Raw genomic sequence first — 23,611 nt, 5'->3', positions numbered from 1 at the left:
CAAAGAAATCTTCCTCTGCCCAGACAAAAAGGTCACACCACTGAAGTCCAGTACTTGCAGTCAATGTAACTTTTAGCATTTGGACATTTCATTTCAACCAAACCGGAAGCGGGTGTTGCATTGGGATCATAAACAAGGCCATCCGGTGAGGCCCCTAGCCATGGAACCTGTGGGTGAACCACAAGTCCACAAGGGGAGTAATTGACATTGTTGTACTGGGCATATTATTTTGCTGCCTGAAACTCCATTTCTGAACCTCTCCTCATTTCCGCAGTTTGTCTGGTGCCCCTGATAATTCGCTCTGCAAGATGCTCAGCACTACTGTAACCTCTAACATGGGAAACTTCCCTAAACCTTGAGGAGGTTATCCTCATTCGCCGCAGCACGTGCCACTCTGGATCTTTGCTCTGACCCCGTGTCGACAATTCAATTTTGTGAGCCATCTCAATAGATAGCTGCAAACTTTGTATATGCAAATGTTCTTCCTCTGTGCATACCCACACACATTCTGTTGGTGACAGCTGATGAGTAATAAGGGGAAGACATGGAGGACCCGGGGCATTCTTATGCAGCTCTGTGCATTGTGTTAGAAGTTTCGGCTGCTGATAGGAGATCACACTACCCCTCTGTACCAGTCCAAATTCAGAATCCACAAGGGGCTTGTCAATGCTCATCCCCATTGTTGTCACCAGGGGCATATCCAGTGGATCTAGGCCGCTGTACACCTCGGCCACACGAAGTACCGACAGGTCAGGAAGAGGGCCAGTCATTCCTCTGTAGAGGGTGCTCCTTTCAATAAAAAATATCATAAAGAGGTACTTAATTTGACATAACAATGGGGGAAACAACTCATGAAAATAATTGTTAAGTTAATATTATTTACCGTAATCCTCCTTTACCCATCCGACCCTGCACAGGCTTAACAACCACCATCTTCCCAACTGGACCTGGTTTTACACCCTGTGAAATTGTGATAAAATACATGTTAAAATACACTCATAATTTTGAGAATTTATTAAACAGAGGTTCTATTTTGCAGCTACTGGTACATACTATTGCATGACATACATCTATGCAAACTATCCCATATGAACCACGCTTTGCTATGAAACTTACAGCTGTTCGGGGTTTGTGCCATTGTTGCTCGGATTCTGTACAGCTGTGTACAGGAGGAACCACTGGCACACCCAGCTGGGAGAAGTGAGCTGTCTGGAATAATAGGGCAACTGTGTGGTTGCATAGAGCTGTCCCCGCCACACATGAGCATCTGCACCGCACCATAATTACAGGATCTGTGTCCCTGAGGACCATCTGTCGATAGATCAGTCGTAATTACTCTATATATTACTTGTGAACTGTTGGCATGAATGTATCCTTCTTAAAAGGTTGTATCACCCAAAAATAAATCATCACATTCATCAATTGCTACGTCACTCTTTTGATGTTCAAACAAAACAGAGAGCTAGCTCGCTACTCCCTCCCCCTCCCTTCCGTGCAATTTAAACTCTCCTAAATGTGCATCTCGTTGGTTATTGGTTGGAACACTTTGTTTTGCTTTTGAGTGGGTGGTGAACACTTGTTGATAACAAGTGTTTTTGTGTACAGATCTCGGAGCCTAGGCTGCTAGCGGATCGTTAGGAAAGATTAGATGAATGTGATCATTTATGTTTTCTATAAATATATAATATAATATATATATATAATAATAATAATTATATATAATATTATATTATATATTTATATAAGATATTTTTTTTTTTTGAAAATCCCTTCTTTTGGGCCAGAAAAAAGGGATTTTGATACAACCCTTTAACACAGAAATAGATGTCTTTAAATGGAATTATGAGAAGTGGTGTGCAGCAAGTATGGCATTATAGTAAGTCATAAATAATGATATTTTGGCATCCAAAGCAGCACACTGTAAACACAATCCCATTCAAACACATCATAATAAAACGCACAGAAAGCAGTAACAGAGACTTGAACAACTTGAGTAGCTTTTGGAAAAGTTAAGCACATGCAAGGCAGCAACAGTGGCCAGAGACTTGAACAACTTGAGTAGGTTTTGGAAAAGTTAAGCACATGCAAGGCAGCAAAAGTGGCCAGAGACTTGAACAACTTGAGTAGCTTTTGGAAAAGTTAAGCACATGCAACAGTGGCCAAAGGCTTGAACAGCTTGAGCAGTTTTTGGAAGTTGAACACATACAAAGCGATAACGAAGGTCAAAATGTAACATGGCCATGTTAAGCACAACACACAACTTGAACTCGAACCTTTTGGAACTGCTAAACTCGGAACTCTGACACAAATTACAAGTGCAGCCCTACATTTACACAATGAGGTTTTTCGTGCTTCTTCATGGATCTGAAGCAGAAAGCCTTTACAGCGACTTCACTTGTCGCCCTGTCTTTGTTTGACACTAATGCCAATCACGTATTAACACAATAAGAAGTTAGGAACATGCAAGAAGGCGTACAGACACAACGTAGACATTTTCCGCCTAATACTAGAAAACAGTACAACATTATAACACGCATTTTCTGTCAGACCGGGATTGTTTATTAGCCTAGCCTAATGTAAGCTAGCAAGCTAACGTAAACCATAAAGTTTGAGATATATAGACTTACCTTCATATCCGTGGATATATGAAGAGGCATACATTTTAAAGCCCTTCTCTAATTTGCTGGTAGGTGATTTGGAGGAGGACTTACAAAGGCGATGTACGTCCGTTATTGTAAGTTTCGGCAACTCTTGTAAACATCTAGTGTAGAATAGCGCCATGTTTAGACCGGAAAAGACGAGGCCGCATTTCCGGTAAGGAAGGAGTTACGTGCAAGGAGCCTATAGGCCTACCTGACTTTGAACACAAGAGGGCAGTATAGCACTATGAATGACATCATTTTTTTTTTTGGGACTAAAAAAAACATTCTGGATGTTTTTAAACTTAAACAATTATTAAATTGAAAAAAAAAGAATAAAATGGGTTTAGTTCTGATATTTGTATAATTATATATATAAATAAATGGTGTATAATTACATTTTTAGAAGATAGGAGGTTTCCTTTTTTGACATTACTTTAATCCCTTGCCATAGCAAAACCGTTTGAGATATTTATTATCTGTTTACTTTTTAGCATCTTTAATGTATTTTCATCATGTTGAAAAGGTTTGGTGGGAATAAAATAAACCACTTAAGAGGAGTGGGTAAAAATGCAGAGGCTGATTTTGCAAAGAAATCCACATTCAAACCAAAATATCTGACTTCCTGTTGCTCGGAGCTAATTACTGTAAATGAGAAAATTGTCCGGCTCGATTGAGACCAATATGCGTACTGATTTTTGTGACTGTACATAAAATTACCCCCCCCCCCCCCCACTTTTGTCAAAAGCATTTTGAAAGTGACACACTTCCTGCTGCCAGTTGGTGGCGCTATAACTTTGACTCACAATAGTTACATCCATCTGATCGGCCTCTTACCACGAACACACTGCTGAAGTTTCATCAAGATCAGTTAATGTATGCAGAAGTTATAACACTTTGTTTTTCTCTTTTCTCGCCATAAATTCGTTTCCTCGCCACGGCCAAACCGTTCGAGATATCAAAAATCCGTCCGCAATTTAGCATCCTCAATGTCTTGACTTCATGCACACCGAGTTTGGTGGGGATTGGATGAATTCTCTAGGAGGAGTATTTCACATTCCACAGCAAGCGTTTTCCAAACAACCCATAATAGCCGACTTCCTGTTGGGCTGGCGCAAAACTTAGAGCACGAAAGTTGTTCGGCCCGATGAGATCTATATGTGTGCTGAGTTTCATATTAATTCATGCAAGCTAGTTTGATCTATGGACCAAGTTTTCGGGCCCCATTCCAGGGGGCGCTGTTGAGCCCCCCTGCCACGCCCGGGTACCAGCTTTAGCCAGGCCCTGATGGCCGCAGGTTCTGACCTGTGTGCAAAGTTTCATGAGTTTTCGAGCACGTTAAGGGCCCCAAAAGCCCCTGAAACCTTGAAAAACAATTATAAAAGCAGTCTCTCCTAACAGACAAATCCCCCACACCCCCCACACACACAGGGACAGAGAAAGAGAGAGACAATTCTCCAAAAAAAAACACTTCAAACCAAAATATCTGACTTCCTGTTCGTCGGAGATAATGACTGTAAATTAGAGAATTGTCCGACTCAAAGAGACCAATATGCGTACTGATTTTTGTGACTGTACATAAAATTAACCCCCCCACTTTTGTCAAAAGCATTTAGAAAGTGACACACTTCCTGCTGCCAGTTGGTGGCGCTATAACTTTGACTCACAATACTGCCCTACAAAGCAAAAAGGCAGTAACTACGCAGAGTGCAGAACTGAGAAAAATGACTTTAAAGTTATTCTGTCATCCAGCCTAAGTAGTTGTAGGTAGATTATTGGAAATGTGGCTGTTTTTTTACTTTATATTAGCTTACTCTTTGTACATATCAATCCTCATATTTAATTTGATATTTTACCCCTATTTTGCAGTTACTGTATTCTTGCTTTGTACATTTGCTTTGTATTACTTACCAAAAACGTGGCACCATACCAAGGAAAAAGGCAGTAATAACAGATTCTCCAAAAACTATTACCATTTTTCTCCAAAACGACACACATTTGAGATAAGATGTTTTGTCACATAACAAAGGATGCCTTGAATGTCATGAAAAGGATAATAACTCATTTTTTACCAAAAATGCAGTTACTGCCTTTTTGCTTTGTAGGGCAGAATAGTCACATCCATGTGATCGGCCTCTTACAACGAACACACTGCTGAAGTTTCATCAAGATCAGTTAATGTATGCTGAAGTTATAATACACTTCCAGTGTCCCATTATTCGCCACAAATTCGTTTCCTTGTCTTGACTTCATTCACACCGAGTTTGGTGTCGATCGGATGAATTCCCTAGGAGGAGTATTTCACATTCCATTGTATGCGTTTTCCAAACAACGTATAATAACCGACTTCCTGTTGGGCTGGTGTCACGGTGTGACAAAAATTAGAGAAAAGACTAAAGTCCTTGTGATGCAGTGTTGTTGTGTAGACCTCCAGTGGACACCCGTCTCTATTGCACTGCGAATCTGTTGCCATGGCAGCAAGGCCAATTGCCCAATTGACAGCAGGTGTGGAGTAATTACAGAGAGTGTTGTGAGAGGGACACGTATTGAGATGGGGCTTTAAAAATAGAGAGGAAGCAGACTGTCGTGTGGTTATCTGTGAGAGACAACTTATTTATTGTGTCAATGATGGAATGGGCGGAGATGGAAGTATCTCCCTCGTCGAGAGCCTTGCCATCTCTGGAGATGCTGTACCTGACAGCTTTGAGCAGGAAGATGAGCTTGGAGGGCTTCCCATCATCCCACACTTATCAGAGGCAGATCTCAGAGACAAACAGAGAGCTGACCAGTGCATTAAACATGTCATCTCCCAGATTGAGCGTGGCGAGAAACCACCACCCACTGTGAGAGCTTTGCTTCCAGACCTACCCCTGTTGTTGAGAGAGTTGACCAGGCTTGAACTGCGGAATGGCATCCTCTATAGAACACGCCAAGAAGAAGGCCACACACAGTACCAGCTAGTTACCTGAAGAGCTTCGTGAGACGGTCTTAATGAGCCTGCATGACAACATGGGTCATATGGGAAAAGACCGCACGCTGGACTTGGCCAGAGCCAGATTCTATTGGCCGAGGATGGCCTCTGACATTGAGAGGAAAGTCAAGATGTGTAACAGGTGTGTGCTCAGGAAAACCTTACCTGAGAGGGCAGCACCTTTAGTGAACATCATGACAACAAGACCGCTTGAACTGGTCTGCATGGACTTCTTGTCCATTGAACCGGACAGAAGTAACACGAAGGACATTCTCGTGATCACAGATCACTTCACAAAATACGCAGTGGCTTCTCTACCAGAAGTTTTGCGTTTGTTCGACTCCTTTAGCGCTATGTCTGGTTATAAAATAAATTGGGATAAGTCATCCTTAATGGCACTTAATAGCATTACTAAAGCAGCATCTCTACCTAGTGGCCTTGTCTTTGCTAATTCATGCACCTATCTTGGTATTAAAATTGCTGATTCTTTGTCTAGGATTGCTCAGACAAATTTCTCTGAAATCAGTCAGAAAATTAAGCAGGACATACAGAGGTGGGACAACGTTAAAATGTCAATGCAAGCTAGAATTACCACGGTTAAAATGAACATTTTACCCAGAGTTAACTTTTTATTTTTCATGCTCCCGTGTTTTCCTCCCCCAAAATTTTTCAAAGAAATGAATTCACTCATCTCTAAATTCATCTGGGGTGGTAAGCGTCCTAGAGTCAGCCTTTCAGTATTACAGCGTGCAAAACTGCATGGTGGTCTTGCACTTCCTAATTTAATGCTTTACTACTTTGCTTTCCAAATTAGGGCCATGCGTGTCTGGGTGGACACTCACTCCAAAGTACCCTGGAGAAGCATTGAGTCTGACCGTGTTCTTCCCCATAGACTTCAAGATCTGCCTTTTACTGGTGTAGGCTCAAGAAATTTACATCAGAAGTTCGGAAATATTATTTCAGTTACTTTAAAAGCTTGGTTCAATGCAGAAAAGATTACAGGTCATGTTAAAAAAATCTCTCGTCAGTCTCCTCTCTGGAACAATGCCCGCCTATTAATTAATCAAATGATTAAAGGTAATCAACCTTTCATTTACCCTTCCTGGTCCTTAAAAGGTGTGTTCACATTTGGTGATATATTCAATGGCAGTGGATTGCGCGCATTCCAAGATATTCAAGCAGATTATTCTTTGCAAGGTACCTCCTTTTTTATGTACTTGAAGTTGAGGTCTGCAATGAAAGCATACGGGGTACCTTGGAACTCTAGCTTAGATGATCACCCATTGTTAAAGTGGTTCAAAAGTACTGGGAAAACTCAGGGCACAGTCTCCTTGATTTATAAAGAACTACTTGAATGTTCATATAAGACCCTGAAGGTATTAGCTGTGTGGGAGAGAGAACTCTCATGGTTGGGTTATAGTCCTGACTGGAATACAGTTTGGTCAAATCTCTGTCTTACCTCCAAAAACCCCTCGCACATTCTTATTCATTTCAAAACTGTACACAAAATGTATTGTACCCCATACAAGCGATACTTGATGAAACTCTCATTACCTAATTGCAATCTCCTAATTGCAGTCTGTGTAACAATAACTCTAAAGGTACTTTTTTGCATATGTTTTGGGACTGTTCAGTTATATCAAATTTTTGGAAACATGTAGTTCAAGTACTAAAACATATCACAAAGTTGCAGTTTGACCTCGATCCTTGTCTTATGTTGTTAAATGATGATTCTTCATACAACTTTACGTTAGTTCAGAGAAGATTGCTAATGTCTGGTTTCACTGCTGCTAAAAAAAAATTATACAGCAATGGTTCACTCCTGACATGGATCTTAGAAGATTCTGGCTGCTGTCTTTTCATTATATTGCTTGTTTAGAACGCAGCACTGCAAGGATTAATGGGGCTAGAATACAAACGGTCACTTATTGGAGTAGTACAGCCCAAGCTCTAAAAGAATTGTTTTAAATTGATGATGCATTATTCTGTGTTGTAATTGGCTGCCGGGGTTTATTTGTATGTTCCCTTTAAGTTACCCTTCCTTGTGTCCTTTGTGTTTTCTAAAAAAAAAATTTTTTTTAATTAAAATTTTTTTTTTTTTTATTGGTATTCATGCTGTCATCCAACATTTGTAATGTTATTATTTCAAATAAAAAAACAATCACAAAAAAAATTAAAAATTCAAGAGTTTTTGAGCACGTAAGGGCCCCAAAAGTGGCAAAAAGGCAGGGCTTGGGCCCTTTCAGGGCTTGGGCCCTAATAAATAATCCTACCGAAAACAATAGGGCCTTCGCCCTTTCAGGGCTTGGGCCCTAATACTAATAAATAATCCTACCGGAAACAATAGGGCCTTCGCCCTTTCAGGGCTTGGGCCCTAATAATAATAATCCTTCCGAAAACAATAGGGCCTTCGCCCTTTCAGGCCTTGGGCCCTAATAAATAAATAAATAAAAATAAATAATCCTACCGAAAACAATAGGGCCTTCGCCCTTTCAGGCCTTGGGCCCTAATAAAAAAATAAATAAAAATAAATAATCCTACCGAAAACAATAGGGCCTTCGCCCTTTCAGGCCTTGGGCCCTAATAAAAAAATAAATAAAAATAAATAATCCTACCGAAAACAATAGGGCCTTCGCCCTTTCAGGGCTTGGGCCTTAATAAATAATCCTACCGAAAACAATAGGGCCTTTGCCCTTTCAGGGCTTGGGCCCTAATAATAAATAATCCTACCGAAAACAATAGGGCCTTCGCCCTTTCAGGGCTTGGGCCCTAATAATAATAATAAATAATCCTACCGAAAACAATAGGGCCTTCGCCCTTTCAGGGCTTGGGCCCTAATAATAATAATACATAATCCTACCGAAAACAATAGGGCCTTCGCCCTTTCAGGGCTTGGGCCCTAATAATAATAATAATAATAATAAATAATCCTACCGGAAACAATAGGGCCTTCGCCCTCTCAGGGCTGGGCCCTAATAAATAATCCTACCGAAAACAATAGGGCCTTCGCCCTTTCAGGGCTTGGGCCCTAATAAATGTCTATTTTGTGATGATATTGAAAGCACAGATCATCTATTTTTTCATTGTATGTATGTGGATGCTTTATGGTTTGATATTCATGACTGGCTTTATACCTCCCCTGGTGAAAAAAGAATATGCCAAGTATACTTACAGCCAGACTAATTATCAGTATACTTCAAGTGTGTTAAAGGGATGGTTCGGAGAAAAATCAACCTAGGGTCCTTTGCACCATGACCTCATCAGTCACTAGCCCAAACTAGCCTGCATGTCTCATGTAATGATGAATGAATAGTAAAAATGGATATCCGGCAATTTTTTAAGCGCCATCAAGACAGCAGCCCTCCTCCTGATGCCAGCAAACGCCCTTACCTACAAGCCCAAAGTGAGTGAGCTCGGAAAACAATACTAAACTTCATATTTTTTTAGGTTAATTTGGTTCACGGTAGATTCATGCACTGACTCAACAAGTCACCTCTACCTTTTCCCATTAGCCAATGTTACAAGTAAAATTCAGGATATATTATCAGATAAATAACTGGATGTAATTATATGCATTCTCTGGCATTTAAACTACAGAAAGTTTGTGACAACAAGCTCCCTTTGCTAATCAGCTAGCTAGTTAATGTTATCGCTATAGCCGTTCGCGGTTTCGCGGGTACGGTAAACGTTCGTTAATAATAATAATAATAAAAATAACATTCGTTATTTTGAATAGAAATCATCACTCATACAGCAGCCATTCATCTCATCTCCGGTTTATTTGTATTCGTATACATAACAATCCACGATCCGCCAGGATCCAATTAGTCCAATGGTGCGCACATTTGGAGAAATAATGATTAATTATGACATGTTTGTAAAATATTTCGTCAAACAGAATAACATTTCTATTCATTTTGCACTGATTTATGCGATCTGAAGCGCTCAAACAGCTAACAGAGCTAGCGATGACCCTCCTCTTCCTGATTCGCGTCAGCTATGACGTCAGTGCGATATCATTAGTTTGTAAAGCTGTCAACTTATATTGTCTTTCTTCTGTTAATTACAGAAACTGAGTTCTCTTTAAATTTAAATTAAATTAAATTAAAATATGTGGCACCAGATTCATCCTTCTGAAGTTAATCTGCACCTGCTACATTAGCAATTGGAAAAAACTGTAATCGACAACTATTTTGATAATCGATTAGTCGGTTTGAGTCATTTTATAAGACAAAAGTAAAAAATTCTTTGATTCCAGCTTGTTAAATGTGAATATGTTCTAGTGTCTTCTCTCCTCTGTGACAGTAAACTGAATATCTTTGAGTTGTGGACAAAACGAGACATTTGAGGACGTCATCCTGGGCTTTTGGGAAACACTGATCCACATTTTTCTGACATATTATAGACCAAACAACTAATCGATTAATCGAGAAAATATTCAACAGATTAATCGACTATGAAAATAATCCCAAATCCCTAATCATTATGTACAAGTGCATTGCATTGGAAGCCCTGGATATAAGCCTCCCTCTCTATCTCTCTTAAATATTTTTGTTCTCTTTAAGTTACCCTTCCTTGTGTCCTTTGTGTTTTCTAAAAAATCCCAAATCCCTAATCATACCAACGAGGTGGCGCTGTTCATGGCGACACGCAGCAGCAGTTCGGAAAGCGTGCAGTGTGGTTTTGTGATTGTTTGTTGTTTGTTTGGTGCTTTTTTATTATTATTAGAATTTTTATTGTTTGGAAACAATGAATTATTTTAATATGACAAGTTTTTTCTTTTTTCTTTTTTTGCACTTTTTGAGTGTTTTTTGCGAGCCTCGTGTACCTCTGCAGTATAGCCGCGAGTTTCTTCTCCTACTACGTAACTCTGGAGAGGGAAGTGTGGATCCCCTGGCAGCGTTTCCAGCAGAGGTTATCCAGTTGGATCTTACCGCGGCAAACCGAGAGTGTGTATCCAAGCCGAAATGGGTGAGGAAGAGGGGGAGCCGCGGCGGCATGCGTCAGAGATTGAAGAGACAAGGCCATCGTCGTATTCCTCTCCCTACAGTTATGTTGGCTAACGTTCAGTCACTCCGAAATAAACTGGATGAGCTTCGGGCAAATGTAAAATTCCTGAAGGAGTATAGAGAAGCATGTCTTCTTGCTTTTACGGAAACATGGCTCAAGGAACAAGACTCTCATTCCGATTTGGAAATCGATGGATTTGGGGAACCCTATCGTTTGGACAGAGATCCAACTGTGACGGGTAAATCACTTGGTGGAGGATTATGCCTTTATGTTAACAAAAGTTGGTGTAATACAGTGGTCGTTAGGGAGACACTATGCACTCCTGACATTGAACTCTTATCTGTTTCCCTTCTACCCTATTACTTACCAAGGGAGTTTCCCCAGATATTTATCACGCTCGTGTACATTCACCCGAGAGCTAATGCTGACTCTGCAACCCGAATTATTGTTAAAACTGTGCAAAGGCTTCAAGGGATCTCGCCGGACGCACCGAACTTTATTATGGGTGATTTTAATCACTGTAATATGGAGAAGCCCCTGTGTGGTTTTTATCAGTATGTAACCTGTTTTACACGCTATATGAAATGTCTGGATCATTGTTACGGATCTGTTAAGGGAGCATACAAATCGTTTTGCAGAGCTCCCTTGAGTTCATCTGATCATAATGTTGTGCACTTGGTTCCATTATACAAATCGGTCCTGAAGAAAACTAAGCCGGAACGTCGTTCAGTTCCGGTGTGGTCAGTTGAATCTATAAACTGTATCCAGGACTGTTTTAGTTGCACAGATTGGGATGTGTTTACTGATGCTTGTGCAGATTTAGATGAACTTACAGAGACGGTGTCAGCTTATATTACGTTTTGTGAGGATCTTGTTATTCCCAGGAAAGAAATAGCCATTTATCAGAATAATAAACCATGGGTCACTAAATCGGTTAAAAATACAATTATTCAGAGAAATATTTGTTTTAATCAAGGTGATGTGACTCAGTATAAGGTATTAAAAAGGCTTAATTATAAGGTTAAAGTAGAGGATATGTTAAGAACCGGGAATTCACGTTCTGCATGGGAGGGGGTGAAATCCATGATGGGGATGAATTCCAAAAAACGTAATATTTCTCTCGATGGGAAACTTGATTTTGATCTTTCTATTGATCTGAATGTTTTTTATAATCGTTTTAATAGTCATGATTTTAGTCAGGAATTGGCAGTTTTTTATAATGGTGCTTCGGATCAGAGTAGGGTTAATGTTGACAAGGATATGGTCTTAAAACTTTTTCGAGGTGTAAGAGAGAGGAAAAGTCCTGGGCCGGATGGTATTGGGGGCCGTATTCTTAAAAATTGTGCGGAACAACTTGCAGATATTTTTTGTTTTATTTTTAAAATGTCATTGAGTCTGCATAAGGTTACCTGTCTCTGGAAAGAGTCTATTATTGTACCTGTACCTAAGAATAATGCACCAAAATCTTTAAATGAGTACAGGCCAGTAGCACTTACTTCTCTGATAATGAAAACATTTGAGAGGATAGTGAGGGACGCGCTTTTGACCATGATACAGGCAAATCTAGATCCGCTTCAGTTTGCCTACAGGTCAGGCAGGGGTGTTGATGATGCGATATGCGCTCTATTAAATATGATTTTGGCACACCTTGAGGGCGCAAAAACTTTTGTACGTTTGGTTTTCATTGATTTTTCATCAGCCTTTAATTGTATCCAACCTCATATCCTAGCAGAAAGGCTAAAGAATGTTCATAATATTGATTTTGGATTGATAAGTTGGCTGATTGATTTCTTAACCAATAGGTCTCAGCGTGTGAAGGTGAACAGTGTTTTGTCTGATGTTCTTTTTTCCTCTACTGGGTCACCGCAAGGGTGTGTTCTTTCACCTCTTTTATTTGTGCTTTATACTAATGAGTGTCGGACGCAACTTGAGAGGCGTCATATCATTAAGTTTGCGGATGATTCAGTGATCGTTTCCCTCCTTGATAATGATGATTCTGATCATGGTTCTGTATTGGTAGATTTTATTGATTGGTGTAAACTGTCCCTTTTGGACATTAATGTATTAAAAACTAAAGAGATAGATTTTAGGAACCTTGGTACTATAATTGATGAAAAGTTGACTTTTGGGGCTCATGTGGATGCTGTTTGTAAAAAAGCCCACCAGCGTATGTATTTTTTACGGAAACTTTGTGGTTTTAACGTGGATAGCACTTTTATGAAAATGTTTTATTCTTGTTTTATTGAGTCAGTTATTACTTTTACATTTGTGTGCTGGTATGGATCGCTTAGTCTGAAAAATAGAAACAGACTTCAGAGTATTGTTAAAGTGTGTAGTAAGATTGTCGGCACCAACCTGATTGATTTAAACAGTTTGCATAAAGCCAGGACTCTGAGGAAGGCTGAGTTAATAATAAGAGATTCCAGCCATCCCTTGCAGAATCTTTTTAAGTTGTTACCTTCTTTACGTAGATATTCTTTACCGTTTTGTAGGACAAACAGATTTAAAAATTCTTTTGTACCAGTTGCTATTGGGTTTTTGAATCATTAATTTTTTTTATTTTTTTTTTATCTGTATTGTTTGTTTCTGTGTGTTTGTGATTGTATAGATTCTGCTGGCTGCAAAACAAATTGCCCCTCGGGGATAATAAAGTTGACCAGACCTGACCTGACCTGACCTCTCTGTTTTGTCATTTAGTCAACTTTATAGATTTCAACCATATTATTCCTTCTTGAGTCTCTTTAACAAGAACTTAGATTAATATATGAATTGAATAGTGACTGTGTGACCTATGATGAGGGAACAACCAGTGAGACCCTTGGTAGTACCATCAAATGATAGCCTATAGCGATGTCATCAGGATACACATACACTGGTAGGCAGTGGCCCAACTTACCGGGTGACCACGTCGTGGTCCACCAGAATTTATAGTTTACCCACCTCTTTTTTTACCACCACACCTCTGATAAGGATGTAGTGTAACGATACCCAGTTCCAGGAATGCACTAATATTTTGTTGGTAGTACCAGTTTGTAACAATTATTAGTTAACACTAAGTTGTTAACACTTCGGAAAAAATTATAATTCTTTGTTATACTACACCCTTATGCATCGCTTTCTACCAGGACTTTTACGTAATTTTACAGTAATTCCTTTGGTTATTCCAAAAACGACAAATTGCACACTTTGTCTTCAATAACAAATTTATATTAAAAGATAAATAATACTTAGCTATACTTTGTACAAAATACTATTGTATACTATAATGTATTTTGAAAGTATACTTTGCAATGCATTGTTACAATGATCATTTCCATTCGTCTTGCAATGTACTCTATTAGACAGGTGAGCAAATATACATAAAACTAATCAATATAGCTCAAGTTACATGATGAAATGTTAGAATATGATCAGTACGCTATTCTAATGTTGATCTAGCTTACTGCTAGTCGAGTACAGACAAACTAACACATAGAATAACATTATAATTTTCAACACACTCAAATGCAGTTTAGTGTGATAGTGTAGACCAAGTGAAACAGTGCTACTTTACCTCACAAGTTTAATTTGTAAAATAAACTGACCTGTGTGAGTAGTAATTCAGCATTTACGGGTAGTTCGGTAGAATGAAATGTCCTTATTCCTTTATATCCGCGGGACTCACGTGTGGCGCTGATATCTGTCTCTCATTAGCAATCGCGACCTGCTTCATACCACAGTCATGTTAAAAACAATGTATTCACTCATCAATAAACATTATTAGATCCTTCGGCATGATGACAAGTTCCATAATTCCGCTTATGCGTCATCAACCTACTACACCTTTGTTATTGTAAGAGGTTAGCGACCCCTAGCGGTGAAAATTTTTTACATATTGTAGCTTTAACTGTAAAGGACATTATCTTGTAATGAACAATAACAAAGATGACTTCCTGGTTAACAACATCCTTATGCTGGGGAAACAAAGTTGATATACGCAAAGTACTTGAAGGTAAAACCAATATTTTGTGCATTTCATTATGAGTTTATTTCTTAAATAAAAGCCCTCAATGTGATTCAAAAGAAAAATGCAATACATATTTTTTTCCATTATAGAATATGATTTACAAAAAAATATATTTTATTATTATTATTACTATCCATTATTATTATTATTCCTGTTGTATTTTTATTTCTTTCATGCACCTGTTTTTGTATATTCGAATGCAAAGATGTACTGACATTGCCATGTTGTTTCTACATGACTAATTGTTTAATAAATTTTTTTTTTTTTTATTATCACGGGAAATGATTTTAACTGTTGTGACGACTCAAAAGTGATAACGATAGGATCAGTAAGAAATTTGTATGGGACTCCCCTTCACAATTCTGGTTCATAATGATTCTGTCATAATCACTGAAAAGAACATGTTTATACGAGTCATTCGTTCTGAAATTAAATGGGTTATTCTACGAAAATGGTGGCTTCCTGTCCCGGCCTTAACCACCAGGAAAAACACTTAAAAGTAGGGATGCACGATATTGGATTTTGGCCGATATTCGATATGCCGATATTTTCAAACTAATTTTGTCCGATGCTGATACCGATACCGATATATATACACATTTTTCGCCTGATATATTTACTCTTTAATTTTACTGAAGAGAAATCCAAGTCTCTCTCCTGTACTGATTCTACCATAAATGTATAATTTTACAAATGTAGACAGACATTCACCCACCCCTGAAAAACAGGTAAATTATTTCACTTGGAGAATAAATGATATGCCAGTGCCACATTTTATTTTTAAGTTTAGACTTCGAAACTTCAGTCCTTAAGAGTAAAATAAATACAAATAAATGTTCCTTTTCCTACTGGAACAGGTCTACCAAATGCTCCCCCAACATAGTGGTTAACATGACATTGTACTGAAACTTACAGAAAACACTTCAAGTGCACAAAACAAGCAGCTGTAGTCCAGAGCTCCACTTCAGTCCTGAGGACCCACTTTAAAGTATAATCAAACTTAAAACCAAGCTTCACATATTATCTTGTGAGCCACAGACAGTCCGGTAACAACTCAGTGACAAACAATGTGCTTTCTGTATTGCAAAAAACGAAATAAAAATACAAGGACATCTTATCCTTTACTTGAACTTGAGTCGTGCAAACCTTTTCAGTCCAACTAACTAGGGTGACACCTTCGGCTGACCGGTAGGCTTCTGTTCAGCTATTTTTTAAATACCAGAGGTAGGTTTTTCTTAACAAAAATGAGCATCTCTGCTTTTTCACCGTCCATTCGATTTCTCTTTTCATCGATCACATCAGAGGCAACGCTAAAAAGCCGTTCACTGTCAACGCTTGTGCAGGGCGCACACAGGTACTTGCGTGCAGCAGTTGCGAGGGCAGGGAAACGGGCCTGGTTGCATTTCCAGTGCTCCAATGGACTGTGGTTCCTGGGAATTGTGGGTTCGGCCAGGTATGAGATGACCTATGAAGTAACCGAATACCAAAATATCACTTACGGATTTTTTTTTTTTTTTTTTTTTTTACTTTATGCTTTAGGCATTAACAGAGCACTAACGTTTTTTTCCAGAAATCAAATGATTTATTAGTTGCACGTTTATTATTACTACCGTACACATAGCGAATTATGATAAAGAGGCGATAATCTATGTTATGACATTGCAGAATAATAATAGCGAAAGTCGCATTATTAATTAGGATGCTTTCGGTCCAAAAGTGAAATATTCTAAAATAAATAATAACCTACATTTGTGCATGTTTGATGCTTACCTGTGACGCTGACACGGTCTTGTCTTGCTCCTCAAACATGACATTCTCCTCCAGAATTTCGTCATACATATCCAGCAGTGATCCTGTTCGGGTCCTCTTCTCTGGGGGATCCTCTGTGCTGGCATCTGCACTGCCGCTCATGTCATCCAAAACTTTGAGCAACAGGTCGCGAGCACTCCTCTTTTTTTCCTCGTCAAAGTACCGGTCTTTGTAGCGGGCATCAAGCATGGTTGCAACAGAATAAAGTGCCTCACAATGCACACCGTCGAAGCGATGATTGACGGCTTCCAGCAGGGTAGTTTTGGTAGTCTGCACTCCTCTGTCCGTGTCACTCGGCCGGCCAAGCAGTCGTGTCAGTGCCACAACCGCGGGGATCACATCAGCAGCAGAGGCCTCTGCTGAACTTATATCTCTGGTCAGCTGCTCAAAAGGGGCGAGAAGTGTGATCATATTTTCTATAATTCCCCACTGATTTGCCGTCAAAGTTGCAGGAAGCTCGAAATCAGCGGCATAAGCACCTAGTGCCCTTTTCTGCTCGACCAAGCTTCGCATCATATAAAATGTCGAATTCCATCTGGTAGCGATATCTTGTTGAAGTCGTTTTACCGACATTCCGAGCTCTTTCTGTACATCCTCCAGTCGACTGTATGCCAGCTGGGAGTGTTTGAAATGTCCAATTATTCTCCTTCCCACGGCCACAACATCTGCCACGCTGCGCTGAGACAGGACACCGTCATTCACCGCCAGTTGCAGTGTGTGTGCCATGCACGGTAGACTTGCCACACCAAACTCCATCATAGCTTTAGCCATGTTACGGGCATTGTCACGTAGCACGACATGCACTCGTTCTCTTTCTATTTTCCATTTCCCAAACATACTTTCAAATGCGGTCGCAATTGCAGCTGTTGTGTGAGAACCGGAGCATTCCTGTGAGTGTAGGACAGCTTTTTTAAGGGTGAAATCTTCCTCTATCTACTGGGCAGTGAGGCTCAACATGCTTACAGGACTCACGCTTGATGTCCAAATGTCCGTGGTGAAGCTAATGTGACAAGCGCCGGCGAGGAGCTTTTCAATGTGACTGGCGACAACACTATGGAGTTCAGGTAAGGCCACGTCAGAAAAATAGCGCCGGCTAGGCATAGCATACCGCGGCTCTAGGTACATCATTAGCCTCCTGAAGCCAACGTCTTCCACCACGCTAAACGGCTGGTTATCAAGAGCAATAAATTCCATTATTTTGTCGTTAAGATCTTTTACCTTTGGGTGGTCGCTGCTGTATTTTCTAGCTTTGTCAAAGGACTGAAGTAGAGGCTGCTGATGGGTTTTTGCCGGCATTTTTTCCTTCTTACTTTTCAAAAAGTCTTGGTGCTGCTCAGGATGACGGCTCTTAAGATGTGTAATCAAATTTGTAGTGTTGAAAGACTGTTGTTTTACGCCTCCTCGCATCACTTGTGCTTTACAAATATTGCAAATAGCAAGTTTGTTATCTGTTTGACAGATCTCGAAATGCCTCCACACAGCTGACATGTTGTAAGTTTAAGTTTTTGGCGCTCAAGCTACGTTCACGGTCGTCGCGCGCGCACATGAAACACGCCCCCTTATCGGTTTGGCTCATCGGCAGAAATATTCATATCGGCCGATGCCGATGATGGTCATTTTAAGCTTTTATCGGCCGATACCGATGTTGTGCCGATATCATCGTGCATCCCTACTTAAAAGTGTCAGATAATGACACAAAATATATGTTTTTTGTTTTAATTTAAGTGTTTTATTGTTAATAAAACATATGTAAGACAGTTATATTGCAAACCATTTTTTTGATATATTGTAGAACACGGTCAGTACCATGAAATTGGCTTTCGTGGTTTAGTGACATATTTCTTGTTAGCTAAAAGTTAATTGTTAGGTTTAGTTAAAAAATATTTTTTCTCCCCCTTTAAATGTCATAATACAAAGGAAAGTAGTATAGTTATTTAGTGGACTACATAATTTTTTTTTTTTTTTTAATCAACTAAATATTATAAATAATTTACAGGGAATAGCTATTCCTCAATTGCATGTCACTGGTGTTAAAATTTATAAAAACCGCCTCTTTGAAAAAAATGCTAAAGTCTTGCCAACTTCTTCCTGGGTCAAAGGTTCATTGGAGGCGGGGCTGTTTTGAAAAGGACATGGTGAGTGTGCACTCTCTCTTCATCTTTTAGCAATTTGATAAATAATTTGACAATTTCATGCGAGGACTTAAGGTGTGTCACTGGTGTTCTACAGTTTATAGTAAGGGGAAAGGAAATTTGATTAAAATAATTGTTCAAATTGCATGAAGTGTGGTTTGAGCTACTGTGGCCGCCATCTTAGATATGCCATCTTGTCAGCAGATTTGCCACTGATGTTTTCGCACCATATAACACCACTAACTTTTTTCTCAACATAAGGTTTCATAAAAGCCTCAACAATTATATTAATAAAGACGTATTAGCATTTTATTACTGTTTCAATATTGTAAACACATAATATGGCTTTTTGACAGATATGGGAAAATTAAGCGCTGCTGAAAAGCAAAGACTCTACAGACAGCGCAGGGATGCTGATCCAGACAGCAGAGTAGCCTACCTTAAACAGAAACACCAGACTTACTTAAAGGATTTAGAGAGTCAAAAAAGAAAGCGAGTGAAGGATCTCACAGAAAGGGAAAAAAAGACAGGAACAAAGGAAATGGCGGGTCAGACAGGCATAACACAGAGAGAGATTGAGAGCAGGAAAGACAGTGTTGACCCCCCCATTCACTCCAGACAGTCAACCCAGTACTGCAAGGTCAGAATTTAAGACAGTGTGTCTGTAGGAAGACAAAAGTACTTATCTAAAGAGTTACTTAAAGGGATAGTTCACCCAAATTACAAAATTACATATTGGTTTCCTTATCGCGTATATGCAGTCTATGGACAAGGTATGATTGTAAGCCATGCTTTTGTTTACCTGGCCACTGTTTCAAATTCTAACTTTTTAGCATTTGTGGCACAAAACCAAAGCATGAGACATACCTTCTCCATAGACTGCTTACACAGTAAGGAAACCAATATGTCATTTTGTAATTTGGGTGAACTATCCCTTTAAGTAGGCCTACACAATATTTGTCACATGGCACGAGAATTTATATATACTGTTTTAACAAGCTGCATAGTTTTGTGTATAGGCATGACAGAAATAGAGAAAGATTTCATGGTTGTATTATGTTGCATGCATCTCACATTGGAAATCTAATACAATTATATATTACATCTTTATGCTTTACAGCAGGGATAGGCAACTCCGGTCCTGGAGGGCCACTGTCCTGCAGAGTTTAGCTCCAACCCTAATTAAACACACCTGAACCAGAGCCATAGAGAGAGAGAGTTGCGACACTCCCATAGACCTCCGTTGTAAATAATGGCGGCGCTTTTAACCGCCTACTTCCGGGATATCGGAATAGTTCCAAACACTGTCATTTGGGCGTTGGACACCATTCACTTACATTGCTGCGCGTCGAGTTGTTCCAGAGTTAAGTTGCCGAAATATCGACCTCTTTTGAATTGTCAACTGTCTATATTGTATCAGAGGCCCTTTGCGATGCTTATACTGGTCTTCATTTGTACATGCACAGCGTAATTATTTATATTTTATGTTGGTTGTTTCAACCAATTTTCAAGCACTGCCTGGCGCGACTTCGTCAGCTAAGAGTTCGGTAATGAATCGCTACCACCTTTATAGCAACTTTTATTTAATTAAATTTTTTGGGATATACTAACTTTTCATTATGTTATTATTGTCTTGAGTGAAGCGGCTTGTGAGAACAATGCTGGACCTTTAGGATTGTTATGGCCATCACCAGTCCTGTCTGTTTCATGGATCACCTGCCCCTGGTTTTTGTTTTTCTTGTTCACACACAAGCACACATTTTTGTACCTTCATTTGTATCAGCCATGCTTAAATTCGTTTTTAATCTGTTATAGTTTTGATAATGTGTATGGCCTTAATCTTAAAATAATATTCTTAGTCTTAACATGATCATGTTTCACGTTGTGGTCCTGGGGGATGGCCACTTTCATCAGAAGAAGTGAGCTAGCTTCTAAGCGAATTCTGAACGGACCGCCACGGCAGACCTCTTTGCGTGATCACGAAGGTAGGCTAATGGCTGAATCAAAATTTATAAGCAAAATCACGGGAATCAATAGCCTAATACAGCCCAGTTGTGCTAAAATAAATATCATGAGACGTCCATCATCAGATGAATGATATGGAAAAGTTAAGTTAGAGCCGCTAAAGCCAGTGCTACTACCCATGCGAACATGAACACTAAGCTTTTCCCTCCAAAAATATAGCTTAAAACTTATCTCCAAATGCAAAACTGACATTAACAAAATGCAATAATGCAATAACAGCTGAAAAAGTACTTGGGTGTGTGTTTTATTTTATATTTACCGTTCAATAATGCAATCGCTGCTGTCTGTCCCATAGAAGAACATGACAGCCAGCGTACGTTTTGGAACTATTGGGGCTTACATGAACCACGTGACAGCCATAGCGGCGACATCAAAGAGTGTCGCAACTCTCTCTCTCTATGGCTCTGACCTGAACAAGGCAATCAATGTTTTCAGGATTACAAGATAGATACAGGCAGGTGAGTTTTTATCAGGGCTGAAGCTAAACTCTGCAGGACAGTGGCCCTCCAGGACCGGAAAAACTCTGTAATGTAAAATATAAGCGATCGTTAGATTTAATCAGCGCGATTTACTGCATTGCTTTTTCCCCTTAGTTGATCAGAACAAAAGTGGATGTTACTTACTTGTTCAGACGTCATTTTCAGTTGAAAATTCTAATATTGGTCATACTTACAAAAAGTATAATCTGTGATTCTGAATGTCAGTATCCACACCGGTGTTGTGCCGAATTTCGACTCCCTGCCAAATTATTACCCCCCTCGTTGAAGTCAGTACCTGATTGCCTAATCCTAATTCTAACCCCAACCCTAATCCTAACCCCTCCCCCACAACTAATCCTAAACCTACCAATGCTAGGGAGGTAATAATTTGGCAGGGGTCGAAATTCGGCACAACACCGACGCGGTGATGGACACTCACCTCAAAACATTGGATTAATCCGCGCTGTTTAATTCCGCAAATAACTGCAATTGCAGATTTCGAACAGAGATGGCGACAACGAGGAAAAGCTACGGACTGCAGCTTTCAGTTAACACATTTTATGAAATCTAAAATTATTTGTAATGTAAAATATTACTAATTAATTGATAAATGTCATGGTTTCACACTTCGTCACTGGTGTTACTGCATGGCATATTAGTGTTCTAGCATCAGAGTTGCCCAGTTTCATAGAATGTTTTTTTTGTATCTACCTAACTGTTGCAGCATTCATTAGTAAGCATTTTAAGGATATGATCATTCAATTTTGATCACTCAACCTCAATTATGTCTAATGTTACAACAAAAAACACAATGGTAGAAATAGAAAAATGTCACACAATTGAACTTTACACATACCTGTTTAAAGTAAATTATTACTAATCAAGACAATTTCTTAATATTACATTAACTTTTTCTGTCTTTGATTATGTATGCAAATTAAATAGTCAAATTACATTCTGGAAAGCCTGAATTGTCATCTAAAATATATAGCACCAGTGACAAAAAGGCAGCACAAGCATAATTTTTAATGTAATGTAATACAAATATCAAAATACATTAAGCTGTCATTTAAGTTGATTTATAATATTAAGAGGCTAACTATCTGACTAAGTTTTGGTATAAAAAAAAAAATATATATTTTTTTTTTTGTCTGTTCAAAAAGCCACCATTTTCTTAGAATGACCCATATACACTAATCTCTCATAAAAGAATTCGGGAATAGACTACACTGGTATAGATTCAATAGCGGTGTTGTGGCGTTAGTGCAGGAATAATGTAGTCGAGTAGTAGGTGTAATGCACGTTCGACAATCGTTAATAAGAATACATTTCCAACCATAATGATATCAGAAGCACATTCGTTATTTTGATTGAATTTTCAGCTTCCCATTTGCAGCCCACAGTAAATGCCACGAACTGGGAGTGAGGCTGAGAGGGCGTGTGTAGTGACTGTATGTGTGTGTGTGTGTGTGTGTGTGTGTGTGTGTGTGTGCGTGCGCGCGCGCGGTTTAGCGTGTGACAGACCCCCTCCCTTTCTCCACCCCTGGCTACCAGCGCAAACAGCAGTCTGATATTTACATTAGAAACGACATTTACTTCATCTTCATCCTGCTAAGTCACAATATCCATCTGCTTTTTGAGAACCATCTGAGAAATAAGACTGTTTGTTTTTCATTCTGGCGAGAAGCAAAGCAAGGAATCGTTCATCATCCTGTCGCTTGGGACATCGGGAATCGCAGGATTATGATGTTTTCTTGAATGTTGTGTGTCGTGGGAGATTTGGGGATGGGATCTATGAGGCCCTTTGGAAGCTGATGACCCACTTTGAAATCAGGCTTTGTATTGTTTTGATCAATATTTGAGAAAACCACGTAAAAAAATCATATAGGCTATATCTTCTTGTAGTATACAGATATAGATCAATTTAAATAGACCTGATTTGGAGATCAACTCCAGCCAGCAGTGATGCTTCAGTGTCTGGACTGACTTTTAATACGCACACTCAGACGGAAATGGAAACCTGGACATTGTAAATCACTGATCACTTGAAACAGCAGATTTATAAACATAACAAACATTTACAGCTTAAGCTGACTCCCAGATGTGAATCTGATCGAGGTTCCCTGGGCTCCCCTGATCTAAGGGATTAGTTGTACTCATAATAACAGAAGAACAGTCTTCGGAGAGTCCATCATGCCCACCTCTCGGTCCGGCGCGTGCACGGTGGAATATTGGGTCGATGGATCGCGCCGAGATGCGACAGTGGAGGATTTCTATAACATGGGCCCAGAATTAGGCAGGTGAGTACATTACTTCATCCAGTTAACATTGGTTTTGATATTATATTGAAAATACATAGGCCTGTACGTTCACACCGTGTACACATTATTTTTTTTAAACTTAATTACTTGTCGACCTATTTAGTTTTTTATACAAATTAACCTATATGCAATATTTATGAAGGTAATATGATGTCATGAAGAATCGCATGCGCCGGGTAAGATTTGTGAAAGTGTACATAAAGGCTGGTTCACACGGCA

General features: G+C 39.3%; 2 protein-coding genes and 1 long non-coding RNA gene across 6 annotated transcripts in view; 2 read left to right on the top strand and 1 right to left on the bottom strand.

The window, feature by feature from the left end:
* The window catches only part of LOC309488535, a 200,374-nt gene that overhangs the window by 19,848 nt on the left and 156,915 nt on the right, over positions 1 to 23,611 (top strand). The gene's annotated exons all lie outside the window — the stretch shown is intronic.
* Positions 56 to 2,839, bottom strand: LOC309488516 (uncharacterized protein). The gene is made up of 4 exons (XM_082156793.1): positions 2,628 to 2,839; positions 1,117 to 1,311; positions 884 to 960; positions 56 to 789 (listed from the first exon to the last, which is right to left on the bottom strand). The coding sequence occupies exons 1-4, from the start codon at positions 2,655 to 2,657 to the stop codon at positions 225 to 227; spliced, it is 867 nt and encodes a 288-aa protein (XP_082012919.1). The 5' UTR covers positions 2,658 to 2,839; the 3' UTR covers positions 56 to 224.
* LOC309488497 (calcium/calmodulin-dependent protein kinase type IV) overlaps positions 22,427 to 23,611 on the top strand; it is a 115,522-nt gene continuing 114,337 nt past the window's right edge. The window contains exon 1 of the mRNA XM_082156770.1: positions 22,427 to 23,371. Within this exon, the coding sequence (XP_082012896.1) occupies positions 23,265 to 23,371 (107 nt within the window). The 5' untranslated portion in view covers positions 22,427 to 23,264. The remainder of the gene's footprint in view (positions 23,372 to 23,611) is intronic.

This window comes from Leuciscus leuciscus (assembly GCF_965113295.1).
Source record: "Leuciscus leuciscus genome assembly, chromosome: 23".
Classification (NCBI taxonomy): Eukaryota; Metazoa; Chordata; class Actinopteri; order Cypriniformes; family Leuciscidae; genus Leuciscus; species Leuciscus leuciscus.
This window is presented reverse-complemented; position numbering and strand designations above follow the sequence as displayed.